Source organism: Xenopus laevis, chromosome 9_10L (assembly GCF_017654675.1).
Source record: "Xenopus laevis strain J_2021 chromosome 9_10L, Xenopus_laevis_v10.1, whole genome shotgun sequence".
Taxonomy (NCBI): Eukaryota; Metazoa; Chordata; class Amphibia; order Anura; family Pipidae; genus Xenopus; species Xenopus laevis.
The window spans coordinates 137,032,924-137,050,911 of NC_054387.1; the positions used below are offsets into that span (position 1 = coordinate 137,032,924).

The 17,988-nt window shown below is 42.8% G+C and overlaps 1 protein-coding gene across 4 annotated transcripts in view; it reads right to left on the reverse strand.

Moving 5' to 3' along the window:
* Positions 1 to 17,988, reverse strand: part of LOC108704743 — a 46,387-nt gene that overhangs the window by 13,851 nt on the left and 14,548 nt on the right. For 2 of the 4 annotated variants that reach the window (XM_041576406.1, XM_041576409.1), the window contains exons 9-16: positions 17,511 to 17,819; positions 17,063 to 17,413; positions 16,548 to 16,928; positions 15,455 to 15,766; positions 10,029 to 10,379; positions 8,406 to 8,717; positions 1,603 to 1,917; positions 1,009 to 1,350 (exon numbers count right to left, since the gene is read on the reverse strand). In XM_041576406.1, coding sequence (XP_041432340.1) covers positions 1,009 to 1,350; positions 1,603 to 1,917; positions 8,406 to 8,717; positions 10,029 to 10,379; positions 15,455 to 15,766; positions 16,548 to 16,928; positions 17,063 to 17,413; positions 17,511 to 17,819 — 2,673 coding nt within the window. The remainder of the gene's footprint in view (positions 1 to 1,008; positions 1,351 to 1,602; positions 1,918 to 8,405; positions 8,718 to 10,028; positions 10,380 to 15,454; positions 15,767 to 16,547; positions 16,929 to 17,062; positions 17,414 to 17,510; positions 17,820 to 17,988) is intronic. The other 2 variants (XM_041576407.1, XM_041576410.1) reach the window with 2 other exon arrangements.

Consider the following 17,988-nt stretch of genomic DNA (forward strand, 5'->3'; position numbering starts at 1 on the left):
CAATGGAACGGCTGCTTCTGGGAAATATATCAATACATGTATCTTATCTCTTATCCAGAATGCTCGGGACCTGGGGTTTTCTGGATAACAGATCTTTCCATAATTTGGATCTTCATACCTTAAGTCTACTAGAAAATCATATAAACATGAAATAAACCCAATAGGCTGGTTTTGCCTCCAATAAGGATTAATTATATCTTAGTTGGGATCAGGTACAAGCAACTGCTTTATTATTACAGGTATGGGACCTGTTATCCAGAATGCTCGGGACCTGGGGTTTTCCGGATAACGGATCTTTCTGTAATTTGGATCTTCATACCTTAAGTCTACTAGAAAATCATATAAACATGAAATAAAGCCAATAGGCTGGTTTTGCCTCCAATAAGGATTAATTATATCTTAGTTGGGATCAAGTACAAGCTATTGTTTTATTGTTACACAGAAAAGGGTAACTATTTTAATAAAATCTGGATCAATTTTGATAAAATGGGAGGCGGCCTTTCTGTAATTTGAAGCTTTCTTAACAGATGCCATAACTGTATATTATTTTAGACTGATATTCTATAGATAGGATGTTGGACTATTTTAACAAACAGACACTACACACTTATTGTGATGGAAACTTTATGAAAATTGATGTGTAACTGTCCCTTCACCTTTTTATTAACGTTTAGTAAGTTATATAAATGGATAACTTTTTGTCATATAGTTTTTGGATTCTTCATTTGACTCTTTCCAGCTTTCAACGGGGGTCACTGACTCCATCTACCAAACAAATGCTTTGCAAAGAGCATTATTGTCCTCTCGGTCCCCCGGACCCCTTCTGGTCCACTGAAAGAGTCACCTGTGGGGGCCGGGCAGAGTGTGTGACCCCCCTGTATATAAAATTCACACTGTATCTGTCCTACCCATGTAAATGTCTCTTTGCTGTATATCTATTGATACTGTAACCAGTTTAATAATCTCCATGATATACATCCCCCCACTGGTTACCCGCACAGAACTTACCCTGCACTTGCAGTGGGCCGGTCCCTCTCCATATTCTGTGTTGTAGAGTGGGATGTTCCACCATACAGATCAATTCCACCCCATTGTCAGTGAGTGGGGAAGGAGTGAAGGACAAAGTGGCAGTGCAGGAGAAATGTCTATAGTCCTCTCTGAGTTTGGGGATCTTGTACTTGTCTCCAGGACTCACGGGGACCCCCTCCTGGTCTCCTTCCTCCTTTCTGTACCATGTGACTGTCAGGGCAGCAGTGAGGCACCTGGAGATCTTACACTGAAATCTGGCCTCTTCCCCAGGGACAAGGCTGGGGGTCACTATCTCCCCAATTTCTGGGGCCCATGGGAAACCTGCAGAATAAAGTCAAATTAGTTTGTCTGTTATGATTCCTAAGAAATAAAATGACTTCTTTGTGGCTGTTGTATTGGCCAACTGAGGTGAGTATCCCCCAGTCCCCTTAACTACAGTATCAATAAATACAAGTTTTATTTACAATATCATTTCTCTGCTGTGACCAACATGGAGAGATTGATAATTTAATTATCTCTAGTTCCTGCTTTTACATTCTACAGTTTAGGAATTCTCTGTTTCTGTTCCCTTACCTGGATCTAGAGCTGATATTTCTCTTGTTTCTGGACCTTCCATGGTTTCATGTTTCCAGGTGACGGACACTCTGGACTTTGAATCTCTCAGTTTGTTTCCTGACACTTTGCAGTTACTCTCAATGTTCCAAGTCTCATCAGAATTCTGGGTCAAACTTGATGTTGATGATAATTTATTTTTAACTGGTCCTGTTATGAGATGCCACTCAGTCTGTATCTCCTTGGGATAAAAACTCAGGAGCTTCAGAGAGAAAAGTACTTCTCCGGAGTCACAACAGAGGGTGATATTCACAGGCTGGGGCATCTGGGGTTGGGCTGGAACACATCATTACATCAATACAGAGACAAATGGGAAAATAATCAGTGATAAATATTTCTAGTGACTGTTCCATATCTATTATCATTCAGTGTAAATATAACATGAGTGTGATAAATCTCTTTCATGAAATAAAGCCAGAAGTTCTTTTCTTAATGTTTTATATACAACTAGTTTGCCCACTAAATCCATGTAATAAACACGTGTGACACTTCATTAATCACATCCCCCAATGAGATGTTGTGTCTCCTGTAACATCAATTTACTCCCCTCTTTTAGGGTAATGGTCTCACCCTGGGACATTTGAATGAGCTTTGTGCTCCTCACTTTCCCCAACTTACCAGAAATCATTATATTTCCTGATATCAAGTCATATAATGATCCACTTCAGGGATTTTCAGAGCCCCTTTCCTGTTCCCATTTAGAATTATTATTAAAAATATCCAGCACTGCATCATTATGTCCCTAATAACACAGGGTGAGATCTCTGTGACAATGTCAATATGTCAGACACATGGAAATTTCATATTTAATACATTAAGGGGGTTATTAATCAATTGTCAATTTGATTTTTACCCATAAAAGCAAGTTTTCCAGGGTATTTTTCAGTCAAAACTCGAACTTTTGGGTTAAAAAAACTGGAATTTTTAGAGAAATAACTCAAATCTGAAAATACTCCATCGAAAACAAGTCGAGGTCATGTAGAAGTCAGTGACAGAGGTCCTTGAACCATTTGAAGATGTTAATAGCCATCATGATGTTGACGTTTTTTTCAGGGTTTCAACCAAAAACTCGTAAATTCAAGCAATTTGAGTTTTCTTACTACACTGATTTGAGTTTTTACATTCAAGTTTTTTAATAAATTCGAAAATATTCGAGTTGTGAGTTCATCTGAGGCAGGGATCCCCAACCTTTTGAACCCATGAGCAACATTCAGAAGTAAAAGGAGTTGGGGAGCAACAAAAGCATGAAAAATGTTCCTGGGGTGCCAAATAAGTGCTGTGATTGGCCATTTAGTAGCCCCTATGTGGATTGTCAACCTACATTGAGACTTGTTTGTCAGTACACCTGCTTTTTATACAAATAAAACTTGTCTCCAAGTTTGGAATTCAAAAATAAGCTCCTGTTTGAGGCCACTGGGAGCAACATCCAAGGGGTTGGGGAGCAACATGTTACTCACGAGCTACTGGTTGGGGATCACTGATCTGAGGTGTAAAAAACCTCTAAAACTCGACCTTTGCTAAATTACCCCTAAATATCAACTACTTATGTGTTATTTCCACTGCAGCCTGTTGTGATGTGGGGTCTGCGACCCTAAGTTCTAGCAGCAAAATACAGTGCAGCTTCCAGAACCACTTATATCATTTAAAGTGGATGTAAACCCAACTATAACACTTCCCTTCTGTGCCCCCTAATTTTATGTAGAAGTTGCTGAAAAATATAATTCTAGATGCAAAAAAATCACCAAGAATTCTACTGACCAAAAGAATAAAGTTCAAACTTGTTCAGTGAATCTGGGCTTAATGTTTCCAACTCCAGTTGCAGAACAAACAACATGGAGCCACATTACTCACATCAGATGGGATTCTCATTGGAGGATTAGTTTGTATTTTAATTCCTGGGCCCTGGAGAACTGGGGGGAAGTTTTATTGAGCATATTGCTTCAAGAATAAAACCCTGATATTGCTGAACTACGGCTCCCAGCATGCCTTAACTTTCATTATATGTTACATTATTCTGGGATTTGTAGTCCAGCAACAATTCAGTAAAGTGTGGTTGACCAGTGCAGCGCAGCAGTGTTTAGTGACCCTTTTAAAAGCCTCAACAATAGTAAATGCAGACCAGTTGTATAACTTCACATATTAGTGCACAGAGTCTGGGAGACCACCAAAATATGTAGCTTAGAAGACCCAAAATTCCTTAGTAATTAGATGAATGAACTGAGATAAAGGGATCCCCCTCAACCTCCTCCTTTCCCCCTTACCAATTACAGACACCCCCAGAAATGGAGACAGTTATTTTACTGTAACTGACAGATTTAGGAAAGAGAGAGTTACAGTAAAACGAGACATTGTACAAGCAGATACCCCGCTGTTAGATTAGGGTGGCAAATATTCTCCATGGTAGAGCCTAATTCTCACCCTTCTCTCTTGCCTCCGCCATCCATGTCTTCTCATCAGTCTCTGGTTGGAGTATAACTACAGGCTGGGGCTTCCTATCAGTCTCTGGTTGGGGTATAACTACAGGCTGGGGCTTCCCATCAGTCTCTGGTTGGGGTAGAACTACAGGCTGGGGCTTCCCATCAGTCTCTGGTTGGGGTAGAACTACAGGCTGGGGCTTCCTATCAGTCTCTGGTTGTGTTATAACTACAGGCTGGGGCTTCCTATCAGTCTCTGGTTGGGGTATAACTACAGGCTGGGGCTTCCTATCAGTCTCTGGTTGGGGTAGAACTACAGGCTGGGGCTTCCCATCAGTCGCTGGTTGTGTTATAACTACAGGCTGGGGCTTCCTATCAGTCTCTGGTTGGGGTATAACTACAGGCTGGGGCTTCCCATCAGTCTCTGGTTGGGGTATAACTACAGGCTGGGGCTTCTCATCAGTCTCTGGTTGTGTTATAACTACAGGCTGGGGCTTCCCATCAGTCTCTGGTTGGGGTATAACTACAGGCTGGGGCTTCCCATCAGTTTCTGGTTGGGGTATAACTACAGGCTGGGGCTTCTCATCAGTCTCTGGTTGTGTTATAACTACAGGCTGGGGCTTCCCATCAGTCTCTGGTTGGGGTATAACTACAGGATGGGGCTTCCCATCAATCTCTGGTTGGGGTATAACTACAGGCTGGGGCTTCCCATCAATCTCTGGTTGGGGTAGAACTATAGGCAGTGGTTTTTCATCAGTCTCTAGTTGAGGTATAAGTACAGGCTGAGTTAAAGGCCCTGAAATAAATACAATAAAATATGTTACTGGCCAGATATTTCCTGTAAATAATCTACTTTAAAAAAGAACAAAAGAGATAAAAATTAAACACCCCCAGTAATTATAATGACAAAAAGCTGAATTCTCATTGTACTGCGCATGTGCACCCAGTCCAGGTCAAAGAGAAGTTCAAAGTAGTGGAGGTAAATTCCTAGAAGTGCCCTGGGCTGGTGCAGATTTCAGCAAACAGAAGCCCCTGCCCATACTATTTAGGGCACCTAACATTTGGCTCCCTCAGTGATTATACCTTCCCACTGATAAATATAAAATTATTTTTCCTTTTTCTGTGGCACGGTGCCTATGGTATGTCCTTGTTTAAAGGAAAAGTAAACCCAGATAAAGAAAAAAGCCCCCATACACTTCCCCCAAACCCTTCCTTTTACCCCCCCACCGCTTACTCCCCACAGAGTCTGTTACTTGAAAAAGTGTCCCTGGATGTAACAGTGACCTATCCATGTAGAGTAGAACAGCAGAGTTCTCATGGCTCCATCTTCTTTATCTTCTCATCCTCTCCTTTCCATGATTCATGGAGCTCTCTGGCGCATGAGCAATTGGTGCGGATATTGGACTGGCTCCAACTGCACATGCAAAAAATCTCAGAGTCGGTGATCCTTTAGCGAATAAATTCAAAGATATGGAACATGAGAACTCTGCTGTGTTACTCAGCATGGATAGATCAGTGTTACATCCAGGGACAATATTTTTAAGTAACAGACTCTGTGGGGAAGAAGCTATTGAAGGGGACAAGAGCTCAGATGTAGGTTGAGAGTGTTGCTCCATTAAATAATGGTACCAGTATGGTTGTAACAGATACAGAAAAGGCAAATATGCTAAATCAGTTCTTTTCTTCAGTGTATACAATAGAGGAGTCTGAGTTCCCAGGCTCACTTTATAGCTGCACTAATGGCTCAGCTCAATCTAGTCAGTGGCTGACTCAGGATATGATTCATAAAGCTTTAATACAAATTAATGTAAACAAGGCTCCAGGGCCTGATGGCATTACAATCTCAGCCTGGCAATTATAGGCCAGTAAGTCTGACATCTGTGGTCGCCTGTTAAGGAATCACATTCAAAATGTTGTCCTAGTGAATGTCATTATGAGCAGCAATCAGCATGGCTTTATGAAGGATAGGTCATGTCAGACTAATTTGATTGCATTTTATGATGAGGTAAGTAAGATGCTGGACAGTGGGGGGGGGGCAGTAGATCTATTTGGATTTTGCAAAAGTGTTTGATACTGTGCCCCATAAACGACTGCTTTCTAAACTAAGGTCTGTTGGGCTTAATGAAGTCGTTTGCACGTGGATAGGAAACTGGCTACAGGATCAGCCCAATTAATTCCATCCAGGATGTGGCACTTGCAACAGGATCTTGACTAACTGGCAATCTGGGCAGCTAAGTGGCAAATGAGATTCAATGTTGATAAATGTAAAGTCCTGCACCTGGGATGTAACAATATCCACTTATACCCTTAATGGGACTGCACTAGGCAAATCCATAATGGAGACGGAGCTTGGAGTCCTTGTAGATAATAAACTTGTCTGTAGCAAGTAATGCCAGTCAGCAGCATCAAGGGCAAATAAGGTCTTGATTTGTATTAAATGGGGCAGAGAGTCACGGGAGGAGGGGGTCCCACTGTATAGAGCACTGGTAAGGCCCCATCTAGAATATGCCCTACAGTTGTGGTCTCTATCACTCAAACAGGACATTATTGTATTAGAGAGGGGACAGAGAAGGGCAACTAAGCTCGTAAAGGCAACATCTTTACTTTACTGCAGTACCTGAGTACAGGTTAGTGTAGCTGCCCTATGGCATGAAACTCGTGCGGCGCTGGATTTCTCCTCCCTGGCTATCTCAGATATTCTTCAGCATGTGAAGGAGCGGTGGTCCTGGGAACGTCGGATGCGCTGGTGGGCTCGCAGGCAGTTGTTCTCCTGGCAGTCCAGTCCCATTGCCTTCATCACAAGAAGAACACCAAGGCTGGAACTTGCAGGGGGGCGCCCTGCGGAGGAGGCTGGAGGAAGAGCAGGAAGCCACAGAGGAAGGCGAAGTCAGAGGGCTCCCCAGCAGCAGTCGCGCCGGCAGATGAGGTCGCAGCACCGGTTCGTCCTTTCTTCGGATCCCCTCCCCGCAGACTGTACATTCACCTGTGCCCCCTAGCAATACAGGGCAAGGCGGGGCAAAAAAGCCAGCCAGGACCGAGTAAACGCGAACCATGATGCCCTTATGTTATAGTCCAGAGTCCCTGCACGTGAAGTAACAACTGGATCATAAGTACCAGCTGAGGCGCTAAACCAAGACCCTGCAGGACAAGTACTATCTAGTTGGGGGGCTGCTGCACGAGGTTGGAGGAGGCCACATGGGGGTCGGCCTGAGTCCAGGTAGATGTGGGGGAGCGGGAGGGATGGTGGTACAGCGCAGTGGCATTGAGTGCATACAGCTAGTATTCCCATGCACGCAGCAGCCACGGGAGAACATACAGTATGCGGGGAGGGGAGCCGAAGAAATGACGAACCGGTGCTGCAAACCTCATCTGCCGGCGCGACTGCTGCTGGGGAGCCCTCTGACTTCGCCTTCCTCTGTGGCTTCCTGCTCTTCCTCCAGCCTCCTCCGCAGGGCGCCCCCCTGCAAGTTCCAGCCTTGGTGTTCTTCTTGTGATGAAGGCAATGGGACTGGACTGCCAGGAGAACAACTGCCTGCGAGCCCACCAGCGCATCCGACGTTCCCAGGACCACCGCTCCTTCACATGCTGAAGAATATCTGAGATAGCCAGGGAGGAGAAATCCAGCACCGCACAATGGATCGTCGCCCTTTCGCCTTTTCTGAAGAGGAGCGGAAGTGGAGTTTCTGTAAGTCATTTTTTAATAAAGACTTTGCAGTTTTAAAGTTTCATTTGGCTTGGTGTTTTTTTTTCAATTTATACTAACGAATTTTTTGTAAAAAAAAAAAATTGATGTTACTGGTCCTTTAAGACTCTATTTGATGTTGGTCCTGCTTGTACCTGGGGGTGGAGCAGTTCTTCACATGGACTAAAGGCATGGACTATGATGTCATCACTTGGGATTCCTATGGACTGATTCACTTCAGCAGTCAGGCTGCAAACCCTCTCAGCAGTGGCTGAAGTGACCAATCAGATGAATGGTGGGAGGGACTTATTGTATTTAATGTTGTACACTGGTTTGTCTTACATACACTTGATAAAGAGCTTTGCTGCTCGAAACATGTGGTGTTTGTGAATAAAGGCACATTTGCAGCAGAACCTCTGAGCTGTTTTATATCCACACCTTCACTTTGGAAGCACATGTCAGCATGGGGCAAGCTCATTATATGTGGCTTTTCAGTGCCATAGCTAACACTATACAGGGGCCAATTCCTATTTAATAGTTTTTTAACTAGTTCCCCATAACAAAAACTTGTAGAGAAGTCATCGTTTTCATGAATTCCCATGATTATGGCTGGTGTTACTGTGCCCACAAACAAATGTCCATTTTGGAAAATGTCTCCCTGTACTCACCTAAATCCTTTAGAGAAAATTCCCTGGATTGAGGATTTCCCATGGTTCCATGTGTCCATCTCACACAAACTCTAAACCTTGGATTGTTGAAGAGATTTCTGGGAATTCTACAGTCACTGTGGATATTGAATGTAAGGTCAGGATTTTCCTGCAGTTGGTCAGTGGATTCCTGTATTTGCTGAGAATCTCCCACCCCACAGGTCCAACTGATATCCAGATCTTTTGGGTAGAAGCTCCCAAGGCTGAAGGACAACATCACCTCTCCTGAGTCACAGAGGGTTGACTTTATATCTCCCAGGGGTTTGGGTTTAGCTAAAAGGTGATTGGTGATATTTAGTTATGGAATAAACGTTATTATATGGTAGCACTAGAACAGAAAGACATGCCAGAGCTTTAACAATATACAGTATTTACTGAATAATAAAGACCATGTGCTATTATGGCACCCAGGCACCCAGAATTCTCCTTTCCAGCTGCACAAGAGGCACTAGATACTAAATCTTAGCTCAGGCCTGAAGGGATCACAGATAATTTAATAAAAATCTTAAAATCTGGATTTATTTTTTAATTATTTCAATTTACCATACTATAGACTGAGTTTCTTAACCATCAGTTAGGGTTATTGGGCACGAGTTCAATTCAAGGCACAGTTTGCAGGTCTCTATGCTTTCTTCTGGAGCCCACAGACCTATCTATAAACAATATTATCCACAAATTATCTAACCTCACTGGATATTGAAATATTCACTCACCATTGTTACTGTTTAAGAATACATAGGAAGCACTAAGAGAATCTTATCAAGTCCAGGTAACTCGCTACACATTCTATACATGCCAACGGACAATTTACATGGCGTTATATCATGACTTAAAAAAAAGCAGTCTAGCCCCCGGATACCCTCTGTGGGGGGCTAGACTAACCACTATGGGCAACTGTCTCCATCTCATTATTGAGGGTGGGATCTGGATGTCAGGTCTCTGGTTTGCCCTTGGAAGCTGAGTCTGACACTGGGATAGGAATAAATCACATTCAGTAAGTCTCATGGACAATGGAAGGAAAGTAGGTCACCAGATACATGTTCCTGTATCCAGAAGGAGATTTTTTATTTGCTGGGATAGTGCAGAGCTGGGCCAAGTCAGACAGTGTCCTAGACAACCTGACCAGCCACCTCAGCCCACCTCCCCTGCTCACTTGTGAATGAGGACACTCACAGTACTGATAACTCCAGGGGGGAGCACCTGGGGGAGGAAGGTGACTAGTGATGGTGGAGGGTCACGGGGTCTGGACTAGAGGTAGGCAGACAGAAAAAGTGTGTGCCTAAAGGCCCTCACCATTGCTTTTTCTGCCTACCTCTAGTTCCAACCCTGGAATAATGTATTTGTAACCCCTACCCATTTCGTCAGGCCTGGATTTGTGGCCTAGGGCGGCAAGACGGTAGGGGCAACATGCTGCCCAGCCGCATTCTAAGAGGTGCTAATAGCCAGCATTTTGGTGCAAGCGTGCACGCTTCTGCAGGGGGTTGAGAGCAAAATTGACAGGTGCTAGGACCCTGCAGCGCAAAGAGGCCTCAGGGCGGTGAAGACAGGAATCCGGCCCTGCATTCCTTGCTGCATTGTACTTACCCCAGACAAACATTGGGCCGGTGCTCTTCTCTATGGGTTTCTGTAGAATGGGATGTTTGACTCTGCAGATAAATTCTGCTCCATGTTCCTCACTCAGTGATGGAGAGAAAACCAAACTTGCTGTACAGGTGAGAGTCTTATCTGCCTGCTCCTTGGTTATGGGATCTGGGATCTGATACTTCCCTTCCCCAGTAATAGGAATCAACTCTTCCTTCCCCTTCTCCTTCTTATACCAACTGACAGTCAGGGCATCAGGGAAATACCCAGAGATCTTGTACTGAAGGGCAACCTGCCGGCCCACCAGTATCTGATGGAGGGGAATTTCTTCCATTATTGGGCGCCAAATGTAACCTATAAAATGAAAAATAAAAACAAAGAAACACATACTAGCAAGGAGAAGTGCCATTAAGCTGTCATTGTACCAATATACAAAATAAAAGTGGAGTTAGAATTGTCCATATTCACAAACCTCTTCTGTGAATTTGCCTTTTAAACAGAACAGAATATTGCTCTTTAAATAATGGTACCAGTATGGTTGTAACAGATACAGAAAATACAAATGTGCTAAATCAGTTCTTTTCTTCAGGTTCTAAGAGAGATTAGTTCAGTTTTAGACCAGCCCCTATTTCTGATTTTCTCAGATTCACTGTCATCTGGTATGGTGCCTATGGATTGGAGAAAAGCTGATGTTATTCCAATATTTAAAAAGGGATTACGATCTCAGCCTGGCAATTATAGGCCAGTAAGTCTGACATCTGTGGTGGGCAAATTATTTGAAGGCTTGTTAAGGGATCACATTCAAAATGTTGTCGTAGTGAATGTCATTATGAGCAGCAATCAGCATGGCTTTATGAAGGATAGGTCATGTCAGACGAATTTGATTGCTTTTTATGATGAGGTAAGTAAGATTCTGGACAGTGGGGGGGGCAGTAGATCTATTTGGATTTTGCCAAAGTGTTTGATACTGTGCCCCACAAACGACTGCTTTCTAAACTAAGGTCTGTTGGGCTTAATGAAGTCGTTTGCACATGGATAGGAAACTGGCTACAGGATCGGGTACAGAGGGTGGTTGTTAATGGGACATTCTCTACTTCAATATGCCGTACAGTTTTGGTCTTCATCACTCAAACAGGACATTATTGTATTAGAGAGGGGACAGAGAAGGGCAACTAAGCTGGTAAAGGGAAAATCTTAGCTATGAGGAAAGACTGGCCAAATTGGGGGTGTTCACTCTGGAGAAGAGGCGCTTAAGGGGAGATATGATAACTATGTATAAATATATAAGGGGATCATATAATAATCTCTCTAATGATTTATTTACCAGTAGGTCTTTCCAGCTGACACAAGGTCACACATTCCGATTAGAAGAAAAGAGGTTCCAGCTAAATATTGCGAATGGGTTTTTTAACCTTAATTTACTATGCTTCTATGTTACAGTTTCCAGATTTTGTCTTTTACACAACATGTCAAACTATTTTTTTCTGAATTTGTCTTTAGCCCCTCCCCTTAGTTTGACATCAGGTGCCTGTCACTGTACCTGTGCCTCATACTAATGATTGTGCCTTTCAGAGAAGAATTCCCTGTCCAATATGGGAGAGCACAATCTTTATCTCACATCCATTGTCATTATTTATCTCATGGGAACATGTGCAGTGAGACAAAATGGCAGTTTAGTTGCCAGTGTGTATGTGTCACTCACTGATCAGCAAGATTCATGCTGGGAACAGAAGGGACACAGATAAATGTGGGGCCAACACTGCTGGGCAGCTCTGTAGTTCTGGGAATGAGGGGGGTACTGGTACCAAAACTAACATTTGCCAGGGTGGCTTGAATTCCCCTTTAAATAAAGATCTATAATATATAATATACTGTATATTTACTCAAAATGCCAACATTGCCTCATTCATTTATCAAAAAATAGCCAAATAATGCAAATGTAAGGTAAAAACATGATTTTGTCACCTGTTTTATGTTATCAATAAACTACTGTTATACATATAAGTGTTATAAAAATATACTGTTTTTCTTGTTTGTAAACCTCCTGATTATATAGAAAACAGGGCTTTTACCCTGACAATAGGCTGCTGATCCCCATGAATATGCTAATGACTCCCCCATACTGCACCTAATGGAAAATGAATGGAGGAAACAATGCAGAGCTCACACAGGTTACACTGAGATTTACTCTCATTTAAAAATGTCTGGAGAAATTGTACTTAAATCTTACATATTCACAAAAGCAGTGTCCGACTGGCCCACAGGGATACCAGGAAAAGTCCCGGGGGGCCCAGGCGTCAGTGGCCCCTCCTGCTTCAAAACATTTGGCCTATTTCATGGTCCTTCCCTATTTCTATGAGAACAAAGAGACTAAATAGATGGAATAATAGTTTTTTGCATTTAAAGAGAAGAGACTAGCAGAATAGAGGTTGTGTGAGGAGAGGAATTATAATAGTACTGAGAGTGGCCCCTGATCTAAGGTTTTTGGGTGGGCCCCTGGTGTCCCAGTCCGACACTGCACAAAAGTGTCTGTAACTATTCTTTCTTTCACCAAAATGTGAAAAAAGGCAGTTCGGATGGTGTTTTGGAAGATTTCTGTTGTATTTCTGTAAGAAACCTACCCTGGTGGTCTAGTGGGCAGCAGGGTCCATGCCGCGTCCTTGGCGTGGACGCCCGCTGCGCCGCTCCTGTCCTGCCTTTGCCGATACAATCCTGTTTCCTAGGACGGGAGCGGTGCGCCTGCGCACCTCTTAAAGGTACAGGTGCGCTGGCATGATTGCGCCAGCGTGCATTGACGCATGTTATAGCGTGAAATCTGACGGTATTAAAGGCCCATCAGACCTGTAGCCAGTGCCCATTATAGGATCATATCCTGTGGTTTCCTGAGCTTTGTGCTACCTGTTCCTGAATTTGCTGTCCTGACTGATTATCCGTGTTTGACCCAGCCTGTTCCTGACTACTCTGCATTCTGTATCCTGACCCTCGCCTGCCTACGACAACTCTTCCTGCTTAACCCCTTGATTGACAACCCGGTTTGACCCTTGCCTGCCTGACGATTCTGATATCCACCTGCCTCGACCCAGCCTGTCTGACCATCCTTCTGCCTTATCCAGTCTGTCTGATTATCTGGTTTTGACCCCTTGCTTGCCTGACGATTCTGTTATCTGCCTGTCCTGATCCGGTCTGTTCCGTTTCCACCTGATGCCTTGTCCTTGACCTTCTGCCCAAAGACTCTTGCTATCTGGTTGTGCCCCTTTGCCAGCCAGAACACCTCGCCTTGTACCCCTCGTTAAGTCCAGATGGCACCCAATTAAGCTGAGGGCTCCACCCGAAGCCCAACGGTGGTCACACTACTGGTGAAGCCGAACCAAGATCAGGGTCCTTGGCATTTGTTCTGGTATTGGGTGCCGGCCGTGACAATTTCTGATTGTATTTACAGCAATTTTAACACCTCTTGTACACCAAGAAAATGTTTCCTACACTTTTGTGAATTCTCTTGTGCTGCAAGCAAAAACAGTTTTCAGTTTTTAAATGTGTTAAAGCCCTCAGACACAGGGTAGTTTTAAACCTTAATGGGCCCTGGACAAACAACTAGCAGGACCCTATTCTCCTGTCAGGCAAACATGTTCAAGGCACTTTTTTTGGGCAGATCATCATCATTTATTTATATAGCGCCTACAAGATACTCAGTGCTTTACCTTAGTTATAACAAACAGGGAATAAATGGTGGATAACAACAAGGGTTACAGATACAATAGGATTAGAGGACCCTACAAATTAGAGTTTACAAAGTAAAGGTTAGGGTACAATTGAGACATTAGGATTTTAGGAACAATCTTTTGATTTATGATACAGCAATGATTGATTAATTTAGGTACATTGAATAAGCCTCTTTATACAGGTGAGTCTTTAAAGGGAATCTGTCGTCATTTTAAACTTTTTTTTTTTTTTGCATTTTTATAAAAAACACACATCCATAAACACTGTGTGGCAAATAAAATGTTAATCCACAAATCCATGAATAAGTTATTTTAGTTTTTATTTTGTCATGGGGGCTTCCATTTGTGCTCATTACACATTCATCGTGTGCTGCTCTAACAGCAGGCGCAGCATTACCTGTGTGCTTGGAGGCAGCCACTCTATAATGAAAAGCCAGGTCCCTGCACTACCACATGACAATCTAGCCCCTCCCCTCTCTGCCCATGCGTGTGATGTTTGGAGGAGAGAGGTCACATGGTTTGCCGGGAAGCAATTACTTTCACTTTCCTACGTCCTGCTCTACAGCTGCACTAGCTCCTCCCACAGACACTATCAAAGCTCCTCCCCTTCTGTAAGTTTGATCTCTGCTTTCCTTTGGAGGGGGGAACTTTCTCTCCTTGCTGCCTTCCTAGTTAGTTGTACTGGTTACTAGATGAGCTAAAGGAGCTGTGAGTTCCCTCTGCTAATATCCACCTCACACACACTGGCTCCTTTCCTGCCTGCAATACTTCTTTTTTACTTAACTACTTACTGCCTCCTTTCTCCTCAGCTATTTTAACCCTTCCTAGACTTCCTCCTAAGTTTTCCTGGTTTTCAAGTATGTCCTCCTTATTTTATCCTTTTTTCTATTCCCTGTCATCAGTCCTGGGAGTGTACTCCTGTGTTTCATTTTTGTATAAACAAATATAAATAAACTATCTATATAAAATATATTTTCCAGTGCCCAAAATGAATTGTGTGTGTGTGTGTGTATATATATATATATATATATATATATATATATATATATTTTTTTTTTGAAACGTAAGTGGGGGCAGTGATCACAGGACTATGTTATGGTCAGTCCTTCTGAAGTGGTGTCAGTGGGAGCTTATCTTGATACCTGCCTATTGTACAATTGACAGGCTCAGCAGACAAGGCTCTATTTACATTACAGCAGCTTGTAGGAGGGAGGGGTAATGACATCACTCCAACTTGCAGCGCAGCAGTAAAGTGTGACTGAAGTTTATCAGAGCACAAGTCACATGACCTGAGGGCAGCTGGGAAATGTCAAAATGTCTAGCCCCATAGCAATTTTTAAAATTAGATATAAAAAAATCCATTTCTTGTTTTGAAAAACGGATTTCAATGCAGGATTCTGCTGTAGTAGCACTATTAACTGATACATTTTGTAAAAAACATGTTTTTCCACGACAGTATCCCTTTAAGGATGCCCCTTTTGCCCATTTATTAAAATGGCCCTGCTTATAGTATTTGATGTGCCACAAACCTGCAACAAGTCAGAAGAGAAAAGGAAATAACTGACACATGTCCCATTCTTTGCTAAGATGATGATTATATCTGGGGGTTTAGCCATTTGGGTTTCCTTCATCAGACCCTATAAACTCATATACACATACACAAACCATAAAATTAAATGTCTATAGGGAAACTCTGATCTGTTTTCTTACCTAAATCTTGTAGAGAAAATTCTCTGGATTGTGGATTTTCCATGGATTCATGTTTCCAGCTCACACACACCTTAAATTTTGGATCTCGGAAGAACTTCTGGTTAATTGTGCAGTCACTTTGGATGTTAAATGTCCGGTTGGGATTCTCCTGCAGTTGGTCAGATGATTTCTTCTTTTTCTGAGACTCTCCCACTCCAGACGTCCAGGTGATTTCCATGTCTTTTGGGTAAAACCCCCCAAGGTTCAGGGAGTATTTTACTTTCTCAGAGTAACACCATTTCGGCATTATAGGCTCCAAGAGCTTGGGTTTAGCTGAAATTTATTCAATATTATCAATGTTGGAAATAAGTTCCTCTCCCCACGTTTAGCCATTTGGATGCTGTGTCTAATTATACTTCTTATCATTACCATACTCAGGTGACCTGAACGTTGGACCTTCTATTGACTGCAAATCATGATCATGTCCTTTACCGGAACATGATGTGGCCTCATACTAATTAGGTAACAGGGCCCTTCACCCTAACATGCCCTGGCCTTGCTATTAATTCATCACTGGTCTGGGCTGCCTTGGTGGAGGGCCCTACAATAAAAGTAGGATGGGACCCCAACTGATGGGGTTTGACCACACCCCTAATCTGCCTTAGTCATGTTTCATTATTAACAGAATTGCCAAATGCCCAAACCCCTACCACACTTAATACAAGATCCATCCCTTTTGTGGTTCACAAATTCTACGGACCCCACCCTGCCAAAATATCAGGACTAACACCAGCATGAGATATGTGCCGATCCTTCCCTGTGTGTATCAACTACAGTCATTTTCTCTATATTTTGATTTCTTTATTATCATTTATTTATAAAATTATATTGCTTTTATATCATGCTGAAAAGAAAAAAATAGAAGAATGAAAAGAAACTGTTGAGTCATTACAGATCAAAGATTATTCTGACCTGTTCTGTCTGGCACCCCAGAATGGAATAAGTATAGACCAATAACTGCACCAATTTCCACTCCATGGGACCTCAGTGGCTTTCTGCTTGGTGACCACTGTTGCTCATGATACAGACTGAAGATCACAGATACATTACTTACCATAGATGGCTCTTGGCTTAAATTCTCTCTCCTCGCTCTTTCCATCACAGACAAATCTGCATGTGAGACTCACCCCAGAGTGGGCAGATACAGAGGGGGTAAATCTCATGGAACTGGACACATTAAGGAGCCCCTCTTTGTCTGATGTATCAGTACTTTCTCTAGTTACCACATATCTGCTGAGTCCTTGGGCTGTGGGCTTCTTGCCTCTCTCTGTTGGGGTGTCACAGATCTCCCACACTTTCCCATCTCTCTCTCTTATAATCCATATCACCTTTATATCTTTGGTGCAGTAAGAAGCCATGGCATAGAGAGTGACTTCTCTTCCCTTTATCCATTTGTCTGGCCCCTGAATGTCATTCACAATCAACTTCTTCTCTACTGAAATAAATGCCAAAATAAAAAGGGTTCATGTCACCATAATGGGCAGATGAGTTTTTATAGAATAATCCTTTTGTGATATGTATTATGCATAGTGGACACTGTACAATGGAGAAAGACTTCAATCTCATTACCTTGTATCTGGAGGGGGCCGGTTCTCCTCTCCTCAGCTTTCTCTAAGCTTAGATGTTCCACCCTACAGATGAATTCAGCTCCTTGCTCTGAGCTAATGGTTGGGGTGAAAGTTAAATGAGCTTGACACTGAAATGTCTTGTCTTCTTGTTTCTCCAATTTAACCTCTGGGATCTTGTACTTCTCACTGTGAGACACTGGGAACAAGTCCTCTCCATCCTTCTCCCTCCTGAACCACTTCACAGTCAGAAATGCAGGGAAGATATTAGAGACTTGGCACATCAGTGTCACTGGATTGTTCACAAAGAGATTGGGAAGAGGAATGTTCTGGATAACTGGTTTCCATGGAAAACCTGCAGAGTGTGATATAAGTCATTTAAAAATCAATACATCAATACACTGTATACCCCATATAATTTCAGTCGTTTGACCAACTCACAAGCTTATTACCTGGGTCTCTGATGGACAGTTGGGTGGATTCCCAGTCACTCATGAACTCGTGTTTCCAAGAAGCTTTGACAGTAAAATTAAGATCTCGGAGAAACCTCCCTGCAATTCTACATTTGCTGAGAAGATCATACGTGATCCCCGAGTCTGTCACTTCCTCATCTGACTCCATCTTGTCATAGGAAGGGGGGACCCCAGCACCCCAACTGATCTTCATGGATTTAGGGTAAAACTGCTGCAAGCTGAGAGAACACAGCACTTCCCCATTCTCAAGGAGAGAGAATTCTATTGGCTTCAGGTGCTTGGGTTTGGCTGGAAAACAATGGGAAACAGTAAAAAAATAAACTGTTCAACTGTCTGTCAAATCCAATAGCACATGTATTGCAGTAAAATCCTTACTAACATCTTGATATAGTTAATAAAATTCTGTACTGATACACAATGATGTCCCAGAGCCTAGTGATAAACACAGTGAGTACAG